Here is a 24745-nt window from a genome sequence, read left to right on the forward strand (position 1 = left end):
CACAACAACCAACAGTGATTCATTCTTTGATCTCATGCAGAACTTGTCTTTTTCAACTGATTCAGCACTTAGGGTATTTGACTCATTCCTGTATTGCATGAAAATCTGTCTTGTCTGGCAACTACGTGATGGCAAAAATTAGAAGGGGCAGCTTGTCAGGAGATAGCTTGGGACCTGTCACTGGAGATAATCAAGCATAGTGGGGCACACCCAAGGAGGTACAGAAAGGAATCTACCTTTGAATTATTGGAATCAGTGGCCTGGAATCTCAGTTTGGAGATTCAATAAGAATGCAATAAGCCCCTTGTACTGCCTGGAAATCTGCTAGCTTTCATATCCCTTTCCCAAACATCATATTAGAACACAGTAAGTGCTCAGTAAATACTAGTTGGTTCACTGATCCTTTATGTCTTCAAGAAAATTAAGAAGTCTCTTTTAATAATACAAGAATTTTTATGTTGCAAGAAGTAAGGTGACATTGTTTTTCCCTTGTTAGAGACATTAACATTGTTAGAGAGAATGGACAGAGTTAGAGGAACCAGAGAAAAATTAAAGCAAGAAAGAATATTTTAACTATAAGAATAATTTATTGAAAGATGAAACAAGCTTTAAAGGGAGATTCAAGGCTCTTCGTGTCTGAAAGCCCTCTTCAGTAGCATCTGCCAATGTCTTGGACTGCTCGAATCAATTCTGCCTTATGCCTTTTTAAAAGCTCTAATATTCTTTAAAGACAAATGTTCTCAGAGGTTTTAAATTTAAAACTAACTTAAAAATGATTACAAGGTCTATGATACATTCATGGTACCATTCTCATCCATGGAAAATCTAAGGCACAAAAATTGGTCTAAGGCTTTATGCTAAATCAGTGGCAGATTGGCGAACTAAAGTCAGAACTTTTCCTCTCTTAGAATTCGTGTTTTCCTTTAAACACATATAAGTCATATTAAGTACTTAAATCTGCAAGCATGTTTCAACATAATCACTCATGAAACTCCATTTCCCCCCTACAGATAAGATTACAATATACACTTCTGGCTCCAATGCTGCAGAATCATACTTCTATCAATGCTGCTGATTTTCTTTTCTTGGAAAATGCAACACTAAATTTCTTCCAAGTCAAAATCTTTTACAGTAAAGACAGAGATAAAAATGCAAACATTATCAAGTTTGGCTCCTTTCCCATGTATCAGCCAATTTTGCTGTGTGTTAGCAATCTGGAAGAAAACTTCCATATCTCTTAGCAAGTTAGATCATTCCTTCTTGTGTCTTCTGAGCTGAGTCACAGTGTAGGGGCTTAATGACTACATTCCTAAATAGGGTACGTAGAGGAGACTGAATTTCACTCACATTTATTGACTGCCACAATAATGTGCTTCTGCCAAAATCCTGAATTAAACCACTTTGACAGGTGGCAGCTTCTAGCCTTAGAAAAGCTCACTTCGTGTTGCATACTCATAACACCATCTCTTGACTATTTGCCTCATTAGGTCCCAATTAATTCTACTGCAAAGTTGGGGAGTTTTTCCCTGTTGGTAATTCTGGAAAAAATGTGCTGTCAAGAACCATTTTCTATAATGAAGACATTTTTGGCTGCCCCAAAGGCTAAAATGCAACTTCCACAATTTTAAGATATCAACTAAATACAAAAACTTCAGTTTCTTGGGCATATCCCAAGATACCTACTTCGCATATCCCATGAGATGGAGAGCTACACTCCACCAACAATGGCCTTGTTCCCACTGGCCATCAGAGCAAGTGGGACTGGTCATGGCCTGGCACCACAACTAAACTCTGCAGAGCCTGAAGCTGCCCCTCCTGGAGATGCCACTCTTGCATTCCCACCTTCCCTGCCAGGGAAACCAGGCTGAGCAAGGCTTAGCAAAGGCCCAGCCTCAGAGAAGCTCCCTGTTTTAAAACATGGAGAGAACTCTGAAAGGGAAAGGTGGATAAGGCCAAGGACCAAAACAAATATTTCCAAAGACACTTTCATGATGAAATTTGTTATAAAATTAGATGGTGATTTGAGGGATAAACTTTGGCTTCAAACCAGCTCAAATGTGGTTTATTCTACAGTCTTCCCCAATTCTTCTCTGTGGAAGAGATGCGCTTTCAAATTCTTATAAGCTTTTCTTTCTTTTTGACAGGGTCCTGCTCTGTTGCCCAGGCTGGAGCATAGCAGCATGATCATAGCTCACTGTAGCCTCAAATTCCTGGGCTTGAATGATCCTTCTACCTCAGCCTTCCACATATGTGCATGCTACCATGCCTGGCTCATTTTTTAATTTTTATAGAGACAGGGTCTCACTATGTTGCCCAGGCTGATCTCGAACTCCTGGCATCAAGTGATCCTTCCTCCTTGGCTTCCCAAAACATTGGGATTATAGGCATGAGCCACTATGCCCAGGCAACTTTCTCACTTTCTACTTGTATTATAGTTATTCATATAAGTGTCTTATCTTCTGCATTGACTGTAACTTCTTGAGGGTAGAATCCATGTCTAATTTATCTTTGCCAACATCTGGCATACAGAATTAGTTCAAGATGAGAGAGTATCCAAAATGAATGAAGAATGCTTCTCAGCAGAGGAGTGAGGAGAATGAGCTTCCATATATGGCCCTCAGAATACTAAGCCCAGTCCTTCTTCTCACTCGGTTCAGTAACTGCTAGAGGCAGCATACAGGGTTGGTTAAGAGCACAGTCTGGGGGCCCACTGGCTTGAGTTCAAATCCTTCCATGAGATGTTTTGTGTCTCTGGATAAGTTACTCAACCTCTCTTACCCCTCAATATTCTCATCAGTGGTGTGGGAATAACACAGGAGTAGCTTAATATGAGGAGTAGCACCTACTTCATAGAGTTGCTGGGGAGATTAAATAAGTTAATATGAATAAAGCAGTTGAACAGTACCTTGCACATAGTTAGCAGTCAGTAGATAGTAGCTAGTATTATTATTTGTCTGCACTGCTTCTCTGTGGCTCTGATTGCCAAACTTTTTAAATCATGAACACCATAGTAAAAAAAAATTTTTTTTTTTGAGACAGAGTGTCACTCTGTCACCCAGGCTGGAGTGCAGTGGTGTAGGAAGAAGAGAGATCAGACTGTTACTGTGTCTATGTAGAAAGGGAAGACATAAGAAACTTCATTTTGACCTGTACCCTGAACAATTGCTTTGCCCTGAGATGCTATTAATCTGTAACTTTAGCCCCAACCTTGAGCTCACAGAAACATGTGTTGTATGGGATCAAGGTTTAAGGGATCTAGGGTTGTGCAGGATGTGCCTTGTTAACAAAATGTTTACAGGCAGTATGCTGGGTAAAAGTCATCGCCATTCTGCAGTCTCGATAAACCAGGGGCACAATGCACTGCAGAAAGCCATAGGGACCTCTGCCCTGGAAAGCTGGGTATTGTCCAAGGTTTCTCCCCATGTGATAGTCTGAAATATGGCCTCGTGGGATGGCAAAGACCTCGTGGGATGGTCCCCCAGCCCGACACCCGTGAAGGGTCTGTGCTGAGGAGGATAGTAAAAGAGGAAGGCCTCTTGCAGTTGAGGTAAGAGGAAGGCCTCTGTCTCCTGCCTGCCCCTGGAAATGGCATGTCTTGGTATAAAACCTGATTGTATATTTGTTCAATTCTGAGATAGGAGAAAAACCGCCCTATGGCGGGAGACGAGACATGTTGGCAGCAATGCTGCTTTGTTATTCTTTACTCCACTGAGATGTATGGGTGGAGAGAAGCAAAAATCTGGCTTACATGCACATCCAGGCATAGTACCTACCCTTGAACTTAATTGTGACACAGATTCCTTTGCTCACATTTTCTTGCTGACCTTCTCCCCACTATCACCCTGCTCTCCTACCGCATTCCTCTTGCTGAGATAGTGAAAATGGTAATCAATAAATAATGAGGGAACTCAGAGACCGGTGCTGGTGCAGGTCCTCCATATACTGAGCACCGGTCCCCTGGGCCCACTGTTCTTTCTCTATACTTTGTCTCTGTGTCTTATTTCTTTTCTCAGTCTCTCGTCCCACCTGACGAGAAATACCCACAGGTGTGGAGGGGCTGGCCCCCTTCACAGTGGCATGATCTTGGCTCATTGCAACCTCCACCTCCTGGGTTCAAGAGATTCTTGTGCCTCAGCCTCTAGCTGGGATTACAGGTGTCTGCCACCACGCCCAGCTAATTTTTGTACTTTTAAGTAGAGACGGGGTTTCACCATGTTGGCAGCTGGTCTTGAACTCCTGACCTCAGGGATCCGCCTGCCTCAGCCTCCCAAAGTGCTGGGATTACACATGTGAGCCACTGTGCCTGGCATAGTAAAAATATTTTGAGCATACACTTTCAGTAAATGTATATTAATGTACTTTGTAAATTATATAGGCATAAACTATTCAAATATATATTATATATTTAAACATATAAAATAGAATGTATGAGATAAAAAATCTGACATTTCTAGAACTTTTAATATTTTCTTGTCACACCAAAAAAATTGTGTTGTTCATTTGCTGGAGTACATGCTTTCTCTAGAGACACCTACCCAACAGCACACCTTTGGTTGCCAGTAAATCTTGATGGCTTACTGGCTGCACAGATCCCAAGCATTTTGTAAAAATAAAGGAATTATCTTTAACATATAAAATTTGACAGATGCATAAAAAGAAGGCAAATTGGAAGAAATTAAAGAACAGAAAGGGTAAGCAGTGAAAGAGAATGTATATTGGGAAAACCAAAAGGAAAGATGACCAGGAAAAGACCAAAACAAAATATCTTTGAATTGTACTTGGTAACTAGAATTTATTGAGAAAAATTTTAGAACAGCTTCAGGTTTTAGATTTTCTCTCCAAAATAAAAATGAACCAGGATTGAATTACCCAAAGGGCAATCAGATATTTTTCTTGTTGCCTGTGGCATAACCCACACTTTTTACATTTCTCTAAGTTTATTTCAAAAAGTTGTACCTAGTGGCCCAATTACCTGGCACTAGTCCAGGGTCCTCTGTGGGGCAAGAAAGGCAGGGGAATTCCTTAAGCTAAAATAATCAGCCAGAAAGAGTTGATGGGTGTCTATTTGCACAGCCAGCCACCTCACTTTTTGTTCTTAGTCTTTCCCAAGAAAATGACAACTCATAATGTTTACTGTAAGGACAGTCACACCATCCTATGACCTCTTCCATTTAAGGATCTCTAAGAAATAATGAGTTCATGAACTATCATCAGTACTGCTTTCACCTCCCATTTGCGGACATAATAGAATAAGAGGTGATCTAATCAAGGGAGGCTACCAGTCTAGTGGAAAAAAAGAGAGCCTGGAATCTGAAATTGTATCTATGTGACCAGGAACAAGTCATGTTACCTCAAGTTTCTTCATATATAAGAGGAGAAAGAAAATAACATCTACCTATCTCATAGGCCTATTAGAAGATTAAAAGAAAATGTGTATTCCAAAAGCACTTGGAAGACATGGACCCTGGCTTTTGTCTGTGAACCAGAGAGACCCTGGAATGATCCTATCTGTGATGTATGTGATGAGGGCTTTAGGATGAGGAAATATAATGAACAAAATTTAACTGGAATTGATAGGGAGGGTTATTACAAATTATAACATGGAGAAATCATAGCTCCTGTGAGACATGCCACAGGCCCTTGGTTTATGTCAGGCAAGGCACAATGAGCAAAGCCTAGGTGTGTCACATAGAAGAGGGATCAAAAACATATCAAAAACTTAAACATAGGTTTAAAAAACAAAAGAAGCAAACATTCTGATGTTTATTTTCCCTTTTTTTAAATTTTTGCCTTCAGACAATCTGACAGTTTTTTTTTTTTTTTAACTTTTGGCAAGTTTCATCTTACAAAGGATAAACTAATGTTCCAGGGGCAGCTTAAAGAGTGGGAGAGGGCTCCTACGGATTATCTTCCTTTTAACACATTCTCTTTTAGTTCTGTTCTGTGGATGCTCAACATGAAAAGAACAGATGTGCACATTCATTTAGCAAGTTCAGCAGTGCTTCAGTTGTCTGAGAGTGGTTCTTCCCCAATGGGAGTGGGCAAGAAGCCAGGACTGGTGTGGGGTGTTCTCAGCTTCAGCTGTTTTTCGGCCAAGAAAACATAGTACCCATGACTCCAGTATCCCTTGGAACCTTACAGACAATGGGAAACTGACAAACTGTCAAATCCCACATCCTTTGAAGTCTAGCAAATTTCTAATTCTTTTGAACTGCCCCCACAATTAGAAACACACTAGTGTCAGAAGCCACAGAGAATACTGTTTATTTCTTTTGCTCACAGGCTTTGAAGAAAGAATAATGCCTGGGTATCTTGGCAAGAGTTTATCTGTGACTCCCAGTTGATTCCAGGTGTCTTGGGTCTCCAGGGGTATGTTGTTCTATTATAAAGTTTAGGAAACTATCCTTGGCATGGATAGCCAAGCAGCACAGATTTCCGTAGTAAAACTCTTAATTATTCCAGGTTTTGTAGGGGGTTGCTTTCTCCACAAGCTACCAGATATCCCCACTACCCTTCATTCTACCAGAGGAATTCCTTAGTTTCCTCTCCCAATACGCTGTAAAACACTTCTAAACCAGAGATCCTCTGGAATCTCCATCATAGACAGTTTAGTCAATTATTTCCTAATCGTAACCTGGAGTATTGGATGAGAAGAGAGACTTTGCCAAGCAATATGGTCAAGAGACAAAAGATCCAAATGTCCAGACGTTCCACCTCCCCATACAAGAGATTTCAGAGCTTCTGCTGCAACAAAGGCCAATGATTAAAGTCATTTTGGAAAGGAGTCCTCCGTTGCTTCTGTTGCGAACCATAAACACAACTTGTAACCCTAGAGAAGAGGTGGAGTTACTGAAATCTCATGCTTTGATAATTACTGAATGACTTAATCTTGGAAAACAAATAGAAATCAACGTTGAGTTCTTTAAAAAAAAATGTTGCTACATGGAGCCAACACATCTAATCCATCTTTGGCATTACAAGTCAGTATGTGTCAAAGGCTACCAAAATCAACTTTGGTTGAGCACCAGGGGGTGGAGTCTATCAACTGATGAGAATGATTGATGAGAATCTTGCACAAACAACATTCATAACTAGTTAGAAAGTTTAGTGATTCAAACTAAGTATTTAAGATCAGAAGAGAGTCACTGGAGAATAATCCAGTTCTTGCTGTTAGAGCACATGAACTCAACCCTTCTTACACTCCAGAGAGGAATGTCTAGAACAGGCTGGTCATAGGCCATTGTCAGGGAGGAAGATTTTGACTGGACTGTTGCTGAATGAGGTAGGTACTCCTGGGCCTTTCTGACCTGAGTATCCTTGTAGATGTTCCTTACAAATTCTAGGGGTTTCAGTTCCATAGCACAGATAGTCCAGAGTACAAGACTCAGAACTCTGAACCCTCAGTTTCCACTTAGACTATGCCTGGAGCCACTCAACTTACTGAACATTCCTGGGTCAGACCAAAAGTCAAATGAACAGCAATGACTGTTGCTCTGTTGTTCTCCCAACTATGAAGTAGCTTATGATTGTGCCACATGGCTGCCGCCCTTCCCAGTCCCTTATGCCGAATCCCTCCTCCTCTACCTCCTTTTCTATTTGTAAATCAAGATAAATGTTACCAAAGGGCAAATTTTTAAAATCAAAAGTTTATAATCTAAGAGAATGTATCATAAAAGGTTATGAAGATTAAGGGAGAGAAGGAGTATGTTATTTCAAGTGGTAGGCCGGGCATGGTGGCTCACACCTGTAATCCCAGCACTTTGGGAGGCTGAGACAGGCGGATCACCTGAGGTCAGGAGTTCAAGACCAGTCTGACCAACATGCTGAAACCCCGTCTCTACTAAAAATACAAAATTACCTGGGCGTGGTGGCGCATGCCTGTAATCCCAGTTACTTGGGAAGCTGAAGCAGGAGAATCACTTGAACCCAGGAGGCAGAGGTTGCAGTGAGCCAACATCGCACCACTCCAGACTAGGCAAAAAGAGCAAAACTCCATCTCAAAAACAAAAACAAAAACAAAAAACAAAAAAACCTGCCACAGCTTTTAAAGAAAGGCTGGGTACGGTGGCTCACGTCTGTAATCCTAGCACTTCAGGAGGCCAAGGCGAGTGGATCACTTGAGGTCAGGAGTTTGAGACCAGCCTGGCCAACGTGGCGAAACCCCGTCTCTATGAAAAATACAAAAAATTAGCCAGACATGGTCGTGGGCACCTGTAATCCCAGCTACTCCAGAGGTTGAGACAGGAGAATCGCTTGAACCCAGGCGGCGGAGGTTGCAATGAGCCAAGATCGCACCACTGCACTCCAGCCTGGGTGACAGAGCGAGACTCCGTCTTAATAAAAAAAAAAATAATAAAAATTTAAAAATCCAATGTGAAGCAGCTAGAGCAAGATTGAGGGTCTCAAAAAAGACGGGGCCTGAAGAGGACAATGAGAGAAGTGGAGGTTCTAATATCTCTACTGCCGTTTATACTCCATAAGCCGAAGTCAGATACCTAAGTGATCATCAGACAACAGGGCGCTGACCTAGGTTACACCCTTAAAATTCATCAGTGGTGCCATCTGCAAGATATTAGTAAACCAGCTTGTGAAGAATATAAGCCACAAACCAGGCAGAAAAGACAAGAGAGCAGATGAGGCTGAACCACTACCACAGACTTCCTTCTTTTGTGTAATTATAAATACTACTGCATTCTGGTTTCAGGGCTTTAAAAAGCAGATGAACTGTCTCTGTTAGAGATACTTTTTTATAATTAACTTCAGAGTCATTTATTAATTATCTTTTATAGTTAATAAAAGATAAGAGGGAGCTATGTTTGGGTTTGGAGAACAATGACGATTATCGAAGTCTGAATCTTCGCCTCCCCTCCAAACCAGAAAATATAAAGAGAAAAGAAATAAAACTGCACAGGACCCATACATTCATCATTACTAGAACTAAGAGAACAATACAGCCTTCAAATTACTTGTAGGTAGAGTAAAAATAAATTCAAACAGAGCTCCCTTAGCCTGCCTGCGGCTGCCACAAACCTAAAGATAGAGTGGAAGAGAGAATGCCTAAAAGACTGTCGTAAGAGTGGAGGGGTGAAGAGAGCTTAGAGGAAACACAGACAAAATCATGCCATATAAAAAAAACTGTTTTTTTCTCTATAGTCACACCACTCTCAATACTTCCAGAACACTTCACTTCTGATACCAGATGTGTGGGTTTTTCTACACACTGACCAATTCTGTGACACCAACTGGATGTTCTACAATTTAATTCAACTCTGACATTAACTGGAGTTAGCACAGACCCCACAGGTTAAGAGCTCAATCCCAGTAGATTTCAGATGCCAATCGCAAGTCCCAGGTTGTCACTTGGACTTCTGATGAACCAGCTATATATTAGGGTTCCCATAACTACCTCCTTGGGCTTGATAATTTGCTAGGACAACTCAAATAATTCAGGGAAACATGTTTACCAGCTTATTATATAATAAAGGATACCAATGAACAGCCAGATGAAAAGGTACATAGGGCTAGGTGTAGAGGTCCTGAGTGCAGGAACTTCTGTCCCCACAGAGTTGGAGTGCACCCCTCTCCTGGCATATGGATGTGTTCGCCAACCTGGAAGTACTCTAAACCCTGTAGTTCAGGGATTTTTATGGGGGCTTCGTCATATAGACACCATCAATTATTAGCTCAATCTCCAGCCCCTCTCCCCTTCCCAAAGGATGGGGAATGGAGCAGAAAGTTCCAAGATTCTAATCATGGCCTGGCCTTTCTCATGACCAGCCCCCAACCAAGAACTCACCAAGAGTCACCTCATTAGAACAGAAGATACACCCAGGAAACTCCAAGGAATTAGGAGTTCTGCATCAGGAACCATGGTCAAAGACCAAATATTAGAACAAAAGATACCTATTACCCCTATTGCTCAGAAAGTTACAAGCCCTTTAAGGAGCTCTGTGCCAGGACTGTGGATAAAGACCAAAATATATATATTTCCTATAAATCACATACTCACAAGAAAAGAAATTTTGACAACAGTAAGTGCCAAAATACTGAATATATCTTGGTAGTTCATAGGGCTTGAAAGCGGGGACACCACCAACATTCCTGGCAGCCAAGTCAGATGCATGGACATCGTCTTTAACCACATCTTCACACTCATCCCTCATCTGAACTATCAACAGTTTCATGGATTTTGCTATCTAAATGTTCTCTAATCCATTTCCTTCTCCCCAGCCTCCCTGTTACTTCCCTTGTTCAGGTTGCTATCCTGTCACCCCTGGACTATAACAAAAACCTCTCAGATTCCTACCTTCACTCCCCTTTTCCCCTTCTGCTCTTCAATGTAACTTCCACATTCCTTGTTAAAGTGATTTTTCTGACAGATAAACTTCCCTGGCATTCCCATGCTGGATTAGGTACCTCGCCTGAATCCTCCCATAGCCTCCTACATACCTTTATCACAGCATTATGACTAAAAGCATCCTTTTGGAATTAGACATTTTATACACTAGCTCATGTACTTACCTGTTTCATGACTTGGGAGAAGTTTTTAACCTCTTGGAACCTCCAGTTTGTAAAATGGAATTAAAAGTATTGCCTACCTCAGAAAGTAGGAAATTAATACATGGAAAATACAACAGTGCCTGACATGTAGTAAAGGCTAAATTGATATTAGCTGACAACCACCACATAGTACTGAATTTTTCTGCTTATATATCTGCCTAACCCACTAAACCTAACCTCATCATTTAAAAAAAAATTATAATGATTTCTGTTTTCAAAAAACAAACAGATTATCCATGTCCTCTACATGGAAAGTCTAACCCAAAATGTTTTGTGTTCAATCACTGAGCAAGATGGTCACATTTTCACAAAATTAATTAATCTGAAGCTGGGCATGGTGGCTGATGCCTATAATACTGGCACTTTGGAGGCTGAGGCAGGCAGATCACCTGAGGTCAGGGGTTCAAGACCAGCCTCGGCCAACATGGTGAAACACCATCTCTACTAAAAATACAAAAATGAGCTGAGGATGATGGCACATGCCTGTAATCCCAGCTACTCGGAAGGCTGAGGTGGGAGAATTGTCTGAGCCCAGAAGAAGGAGGTTGCAGTGAGCCAAGATCGTGCCACTGCATACAAGCCTGGGCAACAGAGCAAGACTCAGTCTCAAAAAAAAAAAAAAAAAAATCTGAAATGAGATGGTTTGAGCATGATCTTACATGAAGGTATGGAGTAGCCTAATTAATCATCTAAGCTCTTTCCAACTTGCTAATTGCAAATAATATCCCAGTGTTGTACTAAGGAAGCTTAAGAATCGTTCCTAAGCTTAATGGACATGACCAAAGTGCCTGAACTTTGGGACAGCCACAGGCCACCTATGCGAGCACAGCCAGCCCACCAGGCTGCAGGGTAGAGAGCACAAACAGCATTTGCTTATGACAGCCACAGGCTCAATGCTCATTGACGGTGGCTGTCTGCCTGCCCAGCTAACCTGTAGTTCTTCTGTATGGCCTACACTCTAAGAATGGTGTTTATATATTTTGAATGGTTGAAAAAAAAAGCAACAGAAGAATAATATTTCATGATATGTGAAAATGATATGAAATTCAAATTTTCAGTGTCCATAAATAAAGTTTTATTGGAATACAGCAACTCTCATTTATTTACATATTGTCTATGGCTGTTTCTATGCTCAATGGCAAAGTTGGGAAGTTGCGACAGAGACTGTATGGCCTGCAAAGCCTAAAACAGAAACTACCTGACCCTTCAAAACTTTACAGAAAAAAAAAAAAAGCCTACCCCTGCTCTAGGGTGCAAGCTCCTGTCTGCTTCACAATTGTAGTCACTGTAGGGGAATGAATTGTTGTGGGCTAAGTGAATTGCTTAAGAAAATGTGGTCATGTAAGAGGCAGAATTGGAATAAAAATTAGGACTCTTGACAGCTAGTCCCACATTCCCTAAATTATATTATTACTTTTGCTGTCAGAGAGCTAATCCACAACTTCCACAGGAAAAAGAGCTTTGTCATTTAAATGGATGGTTAATTTTTAAAATAAAACGTAGACAAAAAGGTAATTCTTTAACACCCAATTTTTTTTTCCTTTTTTTGAGATGGAGTCTCTTTCTGTCGCCCAGGCTGGAGTGCAGTGGTGCGATCTTGGCTCACTGCAACCTCTGCCTCCCGGGTTCCAGTGATTCTCCTGTCTCAGCCTCCGGAGTAGCTGGGACTAGAGGTGTGCGCCACTATGCCTGGCTAATTTTTTTGTATTTTTAGTAGAGACAGGGTTTCACCATGTTGGGCAGGCTGGTCTCGAACTCCTGGCCTCAGGTAACCCACCCACCTCGGCCTCCCAAAGTGCTGAGATTACGGGTGTGAACTACTGCACCCAACCAACAAACCAATTTTTATTATCTGCTTTGAATACTGACCATCATCTATTGGTTTTAGCCTAGAAATGTATAATCATATAGCATCTCTGTATACACAATTTGGGTGTAATAAATACATATACACATTGACATATGTATATGATCTAATATATACCAAGGTGTATACATATATTTAATTTACCTACATATACTAGACATACATGTACCTTTACATATATTTGCATGTAAACACACATATATGCACACTTTCACTGCATACACACCTGCCAGTCCTTCTGGTGCATCCTAATGAAACCTGATTTTCTCCTGCTAGTGACATTAGCACCTGGCCGCTAGTGACATTTCTTAATCAACTACCTCAACCTACTAACACTGAAATAATTAGAAATTTTTGTCTAGCTGCAAGATTTTCATTTAGAGATAATCTGCATAAAAAAATACACGTTCGTGTGTACGGATATTATATAAATGTATTTATATTATGCTTCATTCTAGGAAAGAGGAATGAGAAATGCAAACCAGATTAAGAGTATAAAAAGCAACCAGAGGCCAGGCATGGTGCCTCACACCCATAATTCCAGCAGTTTGGGAGGCCAAGGCAGGTGCATCACCTGAGGTGAGGTCAGGAGTTCGAGACCAGTCTGGCCAACATGGTGAAATCGCATTTCTACTAAAAATACAAAAAATTAGCCAGGCATGGTGGTGCATGCCTGTAATCCCAGCTACTCGGGAGACTGAGGCAGGGGAATCACTTGAACCCAGGATGCGGAGGTTGCAGTGAGTCGAGATCGTGCCATTGCACTCCAGCTTGGGCAACAAGAGCAAAACTCCGTCTCAAAAAAAAGCAACCAGAGTAAATAATTGGATTTATTCCATTGGTTCTATCAAAACAACTTATTAAGGTGGAACTTCTAATACGTCTGAACTGTAACACTGCATTTAAGCCAATTTCTTTGCCATACTTGGCCATCTGTTATTTAACTGACCTCATAAAATCCTCAAGAAAACGATTTCTTAAGAAATGCTCAGTTACAGCTGCATCAAACATCTTCTCCAAAATGCCTTTCAAGAGCACCAAATAATTTTAGTGTAACATAATCATTGAATGTCTGTTGTTCTCAGAAAAGAACTAACGTTGGAGAAAGTAATTAAAGCCAGATCCTAAAAGTCAATACATCTGAGGCTCCAGACACTGACTCTGCATGTGCTGTGGTTTCCACTAAACACTAAAATGAGGTAATTTTTTATTCTTATTATGTTCACAACTCTTGCAAAACCTAACCAGGGTAAAAAATTTATTCATTTTTCTCATTAAGCGAATTATGTAGTGTGTAAGTTTTCAATGTCTTGTGCTAAAAACAGAATCTCTCCTATAGTTACCTTTTCTAAGTAACGAGAGAGCATTCTTTATAAAGTGCAGATAATCTAAACATCTCAATTTACTCACTTTATTTTATTCTCTTTCCTTCTCTTTTTAAATCCAGGTAAGGAATTGTGAAATTAGTTTGTAAGTCACTTTCTCCTCCCCCGGCTTTGTCTGTTCCCTTTTGGGACTTAATAATTGGGCTGGAGGAGGCAAGGGGAAAGATTACCACATGCCCAGAAGTATGAATCTTGGAAGAGGTAAAACTGGTTAAAAGCCACAACACAGACACACACGTACCAAAAGCAGGGAGGAGAAAAAGAAGGATGAGAAATGATGAAAAAGAAAAATTTCAGGGTTGAGGGTGAGGGGAGGGAACTCAGAGTACAGGTCAATAGGTGCAGCAAACCACCATGACACACGCATACCTATGGAACAAACCTGCATGTTCTGCACATGTATCCTGTTTTGTTTTGTTTTTTTAGAAAAAAAAAAAGAAAAATTTATTGTTCATGAATTTGAGTAGAACAACTAATCTTTTAGATTACTGAAAATAAATACATGTCAGTTTGTAAAAGATTAAATTGTTTTAAAGATATGCCAGAACTCAGCTGTATGGTCATATAGTTACCAAATGGGTAAATGCTTTCATCTACAATCTCAGAGCACCTAAAAATAGTACAATTTTTAGGCTCCAAAGAGTGAAAAGAAAAATGTCTGGACCCCATAGAATCAAAAAAGAATGACAGAAAACACTGGTCTCCTGATACTTAACATCAAACTTTGGCCAATACTCCTTCATCCCAAGGATGAGAGGAGCATCTAAAACTTAATCAATAATATACATTAAGAGGCTATGTCATCACCATGGTAGCTTTCAATACTTCTAAATGATTTCTAGTTATTGGTCAAATATAATTGGTCACCATATGAGAAATATAACCCAGTATTAAAAATGTTAATATTTTAAACTGTTTTGTCTAGTCTATCACCTTGTCAAAGATCTTTTGAAAGCCTGACTATATCATATTCATAGATAAAACTTTGTATAAATGCATGTTTAACCCTTAAGTTAATTGCAGCAGGTAAATCATGGCTTAACTTTAGAGGAATCTTTCAACTTTTTCTCTTAGTAGGTTACATACATCTAAATGATTTGTAACCCTTTTTGTTATTAAAGAGTTACAATATTTCCAATATGGAATTTTCTAGTCCTCTCTGGGATATTTGTTTTGTGTCCGTTTATTTAACTCTGCACTATTAAATATACTACCAGGCAGATTTCTTAGGGACTTCTTAGAACATTAGTATCCCTGGTCTAAAATTGGGGGAAATTGACATTATGTGACACTAATGCTCCTTAAAGCAGATTCCCTTAAGTATGATTACATTGTTCCCAGTGAGAAACAGCAGACCCAGTGAGAAACAGCAAAAATAATTTGAAAACGTTTTTTTCTCACTAAGCTGTCAAACAACCATTCAGAACAGCAGTTCTCCGTTTCTACCTTTCATTTCCATAAAACTGTTACTGAATTAGTTTGCTGAGAAGGTATAAGACTTTGGGCCAGTCATTTAAGCCCTCTTGGCCTTTGAGGTATTTTTTTATTCTTACTACCTTAACATTAGGGAGTTGCTTTAGATGTTTCTAAGATTCTTTCAGCTCCAGAAGTTTAGAATTCAATGCTAGAGGTCTAGAGAATCTTTTGACCTGGAATCCTCTACAGCCCACTAGTTGGGATGGTATTTTAACAGTCTCCTGTTAGTCATGTTAAAACTTCTTGGAAAGTCTACTTCAAATTGACAGAGATAATCTAAGGTTTGCCATGCTCTGTGGACTTCTCAGCTATTATTGCATTATCTTCCTACTTGTGGGACAAACCCTTTTATAGGTTTTTCTTTCTCTCTTTCTTCCCTCCCTCCCTCCCTCTCCCTCCCTCCTTCCTTCCTTCCCTCCCTCCCTCCCTTTTCTTCCTCTCCTCCTCCTCCTTTTCTTCTTCCTCCTCCTCTCCTCCTCTTCCTTCTCCTTCTTCTTCTTCTTTCTCTCTCTCTCTTTCTCTTTCTTTCTCTCTCTCTTTCTATTCCTACTTTAGCTTCAGGTTTTTATGAGTGGTTGGGGTTTTAAACTCTCAAGGCACATTTATCTAGAACTTCCAATGTGTTTCAGTGCTTGCATTCCTAGGTTACTGCTTCCCTTCTTGTTCAATACATGTATGACACATGACTTTGGGGTTTTTTCTAACAGCATATTGATATGCTTGAAGTGATGAAAAAATTACACTGTGGCTTGCTCACAATATGTACTTTATGACTTCCTACACATCACTTAAGATTAGGTCTAGGAATTTTACTTTTCTCACAAGCTCTTGAAGAATCAATTGAGCACGTAATCATTTATCCTAGCCAATTACTTATCTCATGCTTTCCATTCCCATAAAGGATGTTAGGAAGTATGTTTGAGTAACTTAAGTTCCTAATTGTTGAGTATCTGGCATAATTTTTCAAACTCCCCCAACTTTCATGATTAGATCATATAACATTTCTATCCACAGAATACTTTGTTTATATGAGAAGACTTTTACCACACTGCAGTTCATCGCTCTCCATGTAAAATATCCCTGTTTATTTTGAATCTGACATGAGGAAGGGAGAGAGTAGACAGGGAAGGGAAAATAAATCTCAATCACTTTGGCTGTGGAGACCTAACTAAGAGCCTGGAGGTGAACTTGGTTCAACTAAGATCACATATGTGTTGTTACATTTCCAATCCATTTCTGTTTTTTCTACTGTGACCCACAAAATTTATTCAATTTGTACTTAATTAAACTAAAAAGTTTCAGCACAGCAAAAGAAACAATCAGCAGTGTAAACAGACAATGCACAGAGTGGGAGAAAATCTTCACAATCTATACATCTGACAAATGACTGAGATCCAAAATCTACAACGAACTCAAACAAATTAGCAAGAAAAAAACAAACAGTCCCATCAAAAAGTGGGCTAAGGACATGAACAGACAATTCTCAAAAGAAGCTATACAAATGTCTAACAAACATATGAAAAAAAAATGCTCAACATCACAAATGATCAGGGAAATGTAAACCAAAACCACAATGCAAAACCATCTTACTCCTGCAAGACTGGCCATAATCAAAAAGTCGAAAAATAATAGATGTTGGCAGGGATGCAGTGAAAAGGGAACACTTCAGCACTACTGGTGGGAATGTAAACTAGTACAGCCACTATGAAAAACAGTGTGGACACTCCTTAAAGAGCTAAAAGTAGAACTACCATTTGATCCAGCAATCCCACTGCTGGGTATCTACCCGGAAGAAAAGAAGTCATTGTACGAAAAAGATACTTGCACAGACATGCTTATGGAAGCACAATTCGCAATTCCAAAATCGGGGAACCAACCCAAATGTCCACCAATCAATGAGTGGATAAAGAAATTGTGGTATGGAATACTATTCAGCCATAAAAATGAAATAATGGCATTTGCAGTAACCTGGGTGGAATTGGAGACCATTATTCTAAGTGAAGTAACTCAGGAATGGAAAACCAAACATTGTATGTTCTCACTCATAATTGGGAGCTAAGCTATGAGAATGCAAAGGTATATGAATGATGCAATGGATTCTGGGGACTTGGGGGAAAGGGTGGGAAGTGAGTGAGGAATAAAAGACTACAAATTGAGAACAGTACAGTGTATACTGCTTAGGTGATGGGTGCACCAAAATCTCACAAATTACCACTAAAAAACGTACTCATGTAACCAAACACCACCCATTCCCCAAAAATCTATGGAAATAAGAAATAAAGTGAATTAATCATTTTTCAAAAATCAATTCAAGATGGATTAAAGACTTAAACGTTAGACCTAAAACCATAAAAACCCTAGAAGAAAACCTAGGCATTACCATTCAGGACATAGGCACGGGCAAGGACTTCATGTCTAAAACACCAAAAGCAATGGCAACAAAAGCCAAAATTGACAAATGGGATCTAATTAAACTAAAGAGCTTCTGCACAGCAAAAGAAACTACCATCAGAGTGAAGAGGCAACCCACAAAATGGGAGAAAATTTTTGCAAACTACTCATCTGACAAAGGGCTAATATCCAGAATCTACAATGAACTCAAACAAATTTACAAGAAAAAAACAAACAACCCCATCAAAAAGTGGGCGAAGGATATGAACAGACACTTCTCAAAAGAAGACATTTATGCAGCCAAAAAACACACGAAAAAATGCTCATCATCACTGGCCATCAGAGAAATGCAAATCAAAACCTCAATGAGATATCATCTCACACCAGTTAGAATGGCAATCATTAAAAAGTCAGCAAACAACAGGTGCTGGAGAGGATGTGGAGAAATAGGAACACTTTTACACTGTTGGTGGGACTGTAAACTAGTTCAACCATTGTGGAAGTCAATGTGGCGATTCCTCAGGGATCTAGAACTAGAAATACCATTTGACCCCAGCCATCCCATTACTGGGTATATACCCAAAGGACTATAAATCATGCTGCTATAAAGACACATGCACACGTATGTTTATTGTGGCACTATTCACAACAGCAAAGACTTGGAACCAACCCAAATGTCCAACAATGATAGACTGGATTAAGAAAATGTGGCACATATACACCATGGAATACTATGCAGCCATAAAAAATGATGAGTTCATGTCCTTTGTAGGGACATGGATGAAATTGGAAATCATCATTCTCAGTAAACTATCACAAGAACAAAAAACCAAACACCGCATATTCTCACTCATAGGTGGGAATTGAACAATGAGAACACATGGACACAGGAAGGGGAACATCACACTCTGGGGACTGTTGTTGGGTGGGGGGAGGGGGGAGGGATAGCATTGGGAGATATACCTAATGCTAGATGACGAGTTAGTGGGTGCAGCGCACCAGCATGTCACATGTATACATACGTAACTAACCTGCACATTGTGCACATGTACCCTAAAACTTAAAGTATAATTAAAAAAATAGTAAATATTTAGCTACATTTTAATACTTTACATGTTATAACAATATCATTAATTTTGTTGTTTTTAAGCTTTGTTTGTACTTGTAAATTTTTATTTTGTAGTTGCTTAAGAACTAAAGGCAAAAGTGATTTATATTTTGCAATTCTGTTATTTCAATAAAAATAGTCCTTTTTATTCATTGGGAAAAAAAGAAAAATTTCAATCTTAATTCTTTAACAGATGATCTTAATGATCTTACCTGAATTCCATCATCAGTGATTCTATAACATTCGGATACAGAAAGTTCCTTCAATTTTTTATGTCTGGAAAGCACATTCAAACCCTAAAAATATTTCATATAAAGATCATTTTGTGATTATCATTTAGTATGGAATATATAGTTCCAATAACCATTTATACAAACTGACAACATAAAAAACCATTTATGAAAACTAAAAAATTTTAGCTGCTGTCATATTTCTTTACACTTAACAAATCATAAGACCACTTAGATTAGGCATTGCCATTAAGTAAAATTTTCAGGTTGTCTCTAATGTTTTACAAAAGCTTTTCTGGAATCCCAGAGTCAGAAAACTCCTTAGGAGGTTATTATCTTGCCACTTGTTTCCAGATAAATGTTATCTGAATCAATATAAACAAATCCAACTTACTAATTTATTTTGAAGATACTTCATGTGGATAAAGAACCTATTTGTTAATATGTTTTTATTTATGCCTAACCAAAACATCTAAAAATCTTTAGCTCATTTTATAATGATTAATCCCTTGAAGAGGAAGAGAATAGATCTTTATATAAAGGCCTAGAGACAGATAATCATTCAGTCATAGATCATTTCTTTTTCAGGTTAAAGGCCTTGGATTTTTTTAATTTAAAAAAAGAGATTGCACTTTCAGCCTTAATTTTTTTTATGTGTGCTTGTGTTGTCCCATTTCTCAGTACTTTTTCCCCAAATTTACTGGCACAACACTCAGATAAGGAACTGACTAATGTGGCTTATTGATGCCATCCTTCTGTTTTTCAATCAGGATCACATTACTTTTATGTAATCCCATACAATGTACTTCCTAAACTAGGTGGACAACCCAACCCCCAACTCACCCCTCACCTGCCGCCATTCTATGATTCCAGGGCTGGCTGGCAGGGAAAATACCAGAAATGACACATAGATTTGTCCTTTTTATATTTTATTTGCAGGATTGGCTTATATTTTATCGATCTTAAATACAACATTTGGACCACAATTTAAAATGGGCTATGCAAATATTATATCTTGTTTTTTTTGTTTGTTTGTTTTGTTTTGTTTTGTTTTAATTCCCAATGCACAGATTGGGCCTTCTCATAAAAAAAAAAAGCCTGTATTAATAAAAATGTGTTTTATTTAAGCCTCTGCTTAAACTATGATTTCTAATTTCTTTTAATGGTATTGCATACCACTCCAAAATAAAATCTGTGAATTCTTTTAACTTTTTAAAAACATTTATTTGCATTTATTTTATGCTGAATTTATTCCTGTGCCATAAGTTTTTATTTGTTTCTTCAGTTTCTTCAGGAATATCTTTTTCTTCTATGCAACCTCATTCTTTCAATTTTATTGTTGACTGTGGATTCTTTTGCTAGGAACACATTATGTTTTCTGCCTCCCTGTTTCAAAACAAAGTCTGACCAAATCCTGTGGAGCCATCACATGTGGTCTGGGTTCCAGATGTGGATGCTATTTTATTCATGTTAAAAGAATTGGAAGAGTTTAGATATTCCCCAATAGAATCCAAATTGTTTGAACACAAATATCAAGTAACAGATGCAAAGTTTGTCTCTTTACCCTATAGTTGATAATAGCTAAGTATGTTTTAGTATGCTATAGAAAATTTGTCCTATGAAACTATCTCTGAAGTTTTCACTTAGATTTCACTTTTATGTAGTCAAGTTAGAATTTTTTAAGATAAGCTGTAAATGAAGTGCATTTGCTAAATATGACATATAACAACACATATGCTTACTACTTTATTCAAAATCATTAAAAATTAAAATATTAAAACAGAATGCCATGTCTCATCACTGTAATTGTTCATTAAAACATATGGCCTAAAAATTGAATTGATCAACATTATTAGCCATTAGATAAATGCATAATGACATACCACAACGTACCTACTAGGATGGCTATAATTTAAAATACAGATAATAAAATGCATTGGTGAGGATGTGGACAAACTGGGACTCTCATATACTGCTAGTGGAAATGTAAAATGAGCCAGCCACTTTGGAAAACAGTCTGGCATTTCCTCAAAAATTAAACATAGAGTTATAATATGACCCAGCAATTCTACTCCTAGGTTTATACCCAAAAGCAGTGAAAACATATGTTTACAAAGACTTGTACATGAATGTTTATACCAGCACTATTTATAATAAAATCCATGCATTCTTCAACAAATGGTGCTCTTCAATAAGTGGTGCTGGGAGAACTTGATATCTGTATCTAGAAGAATGAAACTAGACTCCTGTATCTCCATATACAAAAATAAACTCAAAATAGACTAAAGACTTAAACATAAGACCTGAAACTATAGAGCTATTAGAAGAAAACAGGGGGAATGCTTCAGGGCATTGATCTTGGCAAAGATTTTATATAGCTAAGACTTCAAAACCACAGGCAACAAAAACAAAAACAGACAAATGGGATGATATCAAACTAAAAAGATTATTCGCAACAAAGGAAACAATAAACAAAGTGAAGAGACAAACTATAGAATGGGAGAAGACATGTGTGAACTAGTCATACAACAAAGGACTAACATCCAGAATATACAAGGAACTCAAACAACTCAACAGCAAATAAACAAATGATCTGATTAAAAAGTGAACAAAGGAACCAAGCAGACATTTCTCAAAAGAAGACATATGTGAGGGCGATGTGGCTGTGATATCTGTCACCCCATTGATTGCCAGGGTTGATTCGGCTGATCTGGCTGGCTAGGCAGGTGTCCCCTTCTTCCCTCACCATTCCATGTGTGTCCCTCCCCAAAGCTGCGTGCTGGGTCAAAGAGGATAGCCAACCCTGATAGAGGAGGATGGGTTATTGGTCTAGGATACAAGTAGCTGCACTCCCCTGCTTGAACCTCCAAACCTCTCAGGAAGACATACAAATAGTCAACAAATATATGAAAAATCATCATCAGGGAAACGTACATCAAAGCCACAATGAGATGTCATCTCACCCCAGTTAGAATGGCTATTATCAAAAAGACAAAAAATAACAATGCTGGTGAGGATGCAGAGAAAAGAGAACTCCTATACACTGTTGGTGAAAATATAAATTAATACAGCGATTATGGAAAACAGCATAGAAATTTCTCTAAAAACAGAACTATCATATGATCCGGCAATCTCACTAGTGGGTATTTACCCAAAGGAAAGAAACTCAGTATATCAAAGGGATACCTGCACTCCCATGTTTACTACAGCACTACTCACAATAGCTAAGATATAGAATCAACCCAAATGTTCATCAACAGACAATTGGATAAAGAAAATGTAGTATATATACACAATGGCATACTATTCAGCCACAAAAAAGAATGAAATCCTGTCATTTGCAGCAACATGGATGAGCCTGGAGGACATGATGTTAAGCAAAATAAGATAAGCACAGAAAGATAAATACCACATGTCCTCACTCATGGGAGCTAAGAAAAAGTAGAGTACAATTGTGGGAATTAGAGGATGGGAAGAGTGGCAGGGAGGGAGGATGGGGATTGGTTGGTTAACAATTACAAAATTATAGTTTAATAGGAGGAATGAGTTCAGGTATTCTGCAGCACTGTGGGGTGAATATGGTTAACCATAATTTATTGTATATTTTCAAGAAACTAGAAGAGAGGATCTTTAGTGCTCACAACACAAAGAAAATGATAAATATTTGAGGTGATGGATACTAACTACCATGATTAGATCATTACACATAAGGAAATAACACTCTGCATTCCACAAATATGTACAATTATTATGTGTCAACTAAAAATAAAAGAAAAAAGTGGAAACCCAAATGCCTATCAGTTGATGAAATGATAAATAAAATGTTAGGTCCATACAATGGAATATTATTTGGTAGTAAAAGTAGTACTGATGCATGCTACTATATGAACGAAACTTGAAAATATCATCATAAGTAAAAGAAGACAGACCCAAAAGGCCACATATTGTTTGATTCCATTTGTATGAAGAGTCCAGAATAGGCAAATATATAGAAACAGAAAGTAGATTAGCAGTTGCCTAAAGCGGTCTCAGGGTGGGACAGGCATAAGGAGTGACTGCTAATGGGAAGGGCTTTTCTTTTGGGAGTGAAGAAAATGCTCTGGAATTAGATTCTAGTGGTAGTTCCACCACAAACAAACATACTAAAAACCACTGAATTGTATACTTTAAATTGGTGAGTTTTATGGTACGTGAATTATGTCTCAATAAAAAATGTTTAAAAAAAGATTGATGTAATAATTGTATAAGTACATAAAACTCAGAAAATATTCCTATAGCATCCTTAAGTCCAAGATGAATATAGATATTACCCACTTTTAATATATTTTTGTTAGCAACTTCAGACCCTGATGACAAAAATATTAGCAAAACGGGGAGCAAGAGATGTCACCCTGCTCATGTGTTAGACAAGTAACTAGAAGCCCTTTCTGCTGTAAGTAAACACATCTTTGTAACTGAGCAGCAACAAATCGAGCTGGCAGAGATGAGGCCTCCATTAAAAATTGCCTCATGCTGGTTACAGGAGGCCAGTGAATTTCACTGCCTAATAAGTGAAACACACTATTTCAGGCAACAGGATTCACTTTTAATGTGGGTTTTTTTTTTCTCAGAAACTTTTTAGATTAGTGACCTAAAGAATGTCAGAGCCAGCAGGTAAATATTCTGTTTGGCACTGTGAGGTTCATAAATGCTCCAAATTAGGAGGTGTTCTCTGAAACAAGTGACATTTACATTTTACAGATTTCTGATGCCAAGGTTTTAGCCCTGGGAGGGACAGGAAGAGTGGAGTGGGAAGAGTGGAGTGGGAAGACAAGCCAAAAATGAGGAGGCAAGAGGTAACAGCAAGATAGAGTGACTCGGTCTCAGTGGGGCAAAGGGCAGATTGATGCTTACTTTCAGGAAAGCTGTGGCATCATTGCAATGGAAATCATCCTTGGTCTCCCTCATAAGTCAGCCAAACTCATGAATGCTTTTGCTGGAGAGAGGTTTTGCTTTTATTTTCCCAAAGCATAAAAAGGGACTACATTTTATGGTCAGCTGAAGTGCAGAGGAAAGCAGCTGGAGTGGTGGCCTGGGGAAGTCACCAGCATTGCAAGTTGCATGAGAATGTGAGGCACCAGAAATTCACAGGAATCCTGGGGAGTACTTTGCTCCTCCATTGCTAATGGAATTAAGGGGCCTGAATCTTAGGGGCCCAGGAGTCCCGAGTGGAAAACTGGCTTCGTTATAGCTCCAGTATCACGTTCATTGAGGGGCATATCAGGACATAAGGCTCAAAAGGAAGCAAGCACCAAGTCACAAGAACCTCGTACATTATTCTAAGCAATCTGGACTTCATCCTATGCAACAGAATTAAATAGAACTTTCTCTCTCTGGGGAATATGAGTGGGTACATAAGTCACTATAATAGGTTCCTTATGTACCAACTCATTCTCTACAGAAAGAATGAAGTATGTGTTTCAAGAGAGCTATAGGGACCACACAGCAGCGAATGAATGCTTCCAGTTGGAAGAAAGAGATGGCAGTCTAGAAAAGAGTTACATAGAGGAAGGAGATTTTGAATCAAGCCTTAAAGATTAAGTATCATTTTGACAAGTGAAACAATGGGAACAGTGTTTCAGGCCGAAGAAATAGCATGGACAGAGACTTCATGTGGAAAGTGTGAGTTGTTGGGAAGGAGTTCAGTTTGGGGTCACTGGGAGTAGAGGGAGGGAAGATGGAACACTGC

General features: G+C 38.8%; 2 protein-coding genes across 5 annotated transcripts in view; one reads left to right on the top strand and one right to left on the bottom strand.

Moving 5' to 3' along the window:
• Nucleotides 1-24745, top strand: part of FAM185A (family with sequence similarity 185 member A) — a 163509-nt gene that overhangs the window by 86268 nt on the left and 52496 nt on the right. The window contains exon 9 of one of the 4 annotated variants that reach the window (XM_055392534.2): nt 13513-18328. The exons of the other annotated variants lie outside the window; for them this stretch is intronic. Coding sequence (XP_055248509.1) covers nt 13513-13542 — 30 coding nt within the window. The 3' untranslated portion in view covers nt 13543-18328. Of the gene's footprint in view, nt 1-13512; nt 18329-24745 lie in introns of those variants that run through there. 4 annotated transcript variants of the gene reach the window in all.
• FBXL13 (F-box and leucine rich repeat protein 13) overlaps nt 1-24745 on the bottom strand; it is a 260413-nt gene that overhangs the window by 23997 nt on the left and 211671 nt on the right. Inside the window, 1 exon segment of the mRNA XM_019030762.4 lies at nt 19000-19083. Within this exon segment, the coding sequence (XP_018886307.2) occupies nt 19000-19083 (84 nt within the window).

Source organism: Gorilla gorilla, chromosome 6 (genome assembly GCF_029281585.2).
Source record: "Gorilla gorilla gorilla isolate KB3781 chromosome 6, NHGRI_mGorGor1-v2.1_pri, whole genome shotgun sequence".
In the NCBI taxonomy this organism is placed as follows: Eukaryota; Metazoa; Chordata; class Mammalia; order Primates; family Hominidae; genus Gorilla; species Gorilla gorilla.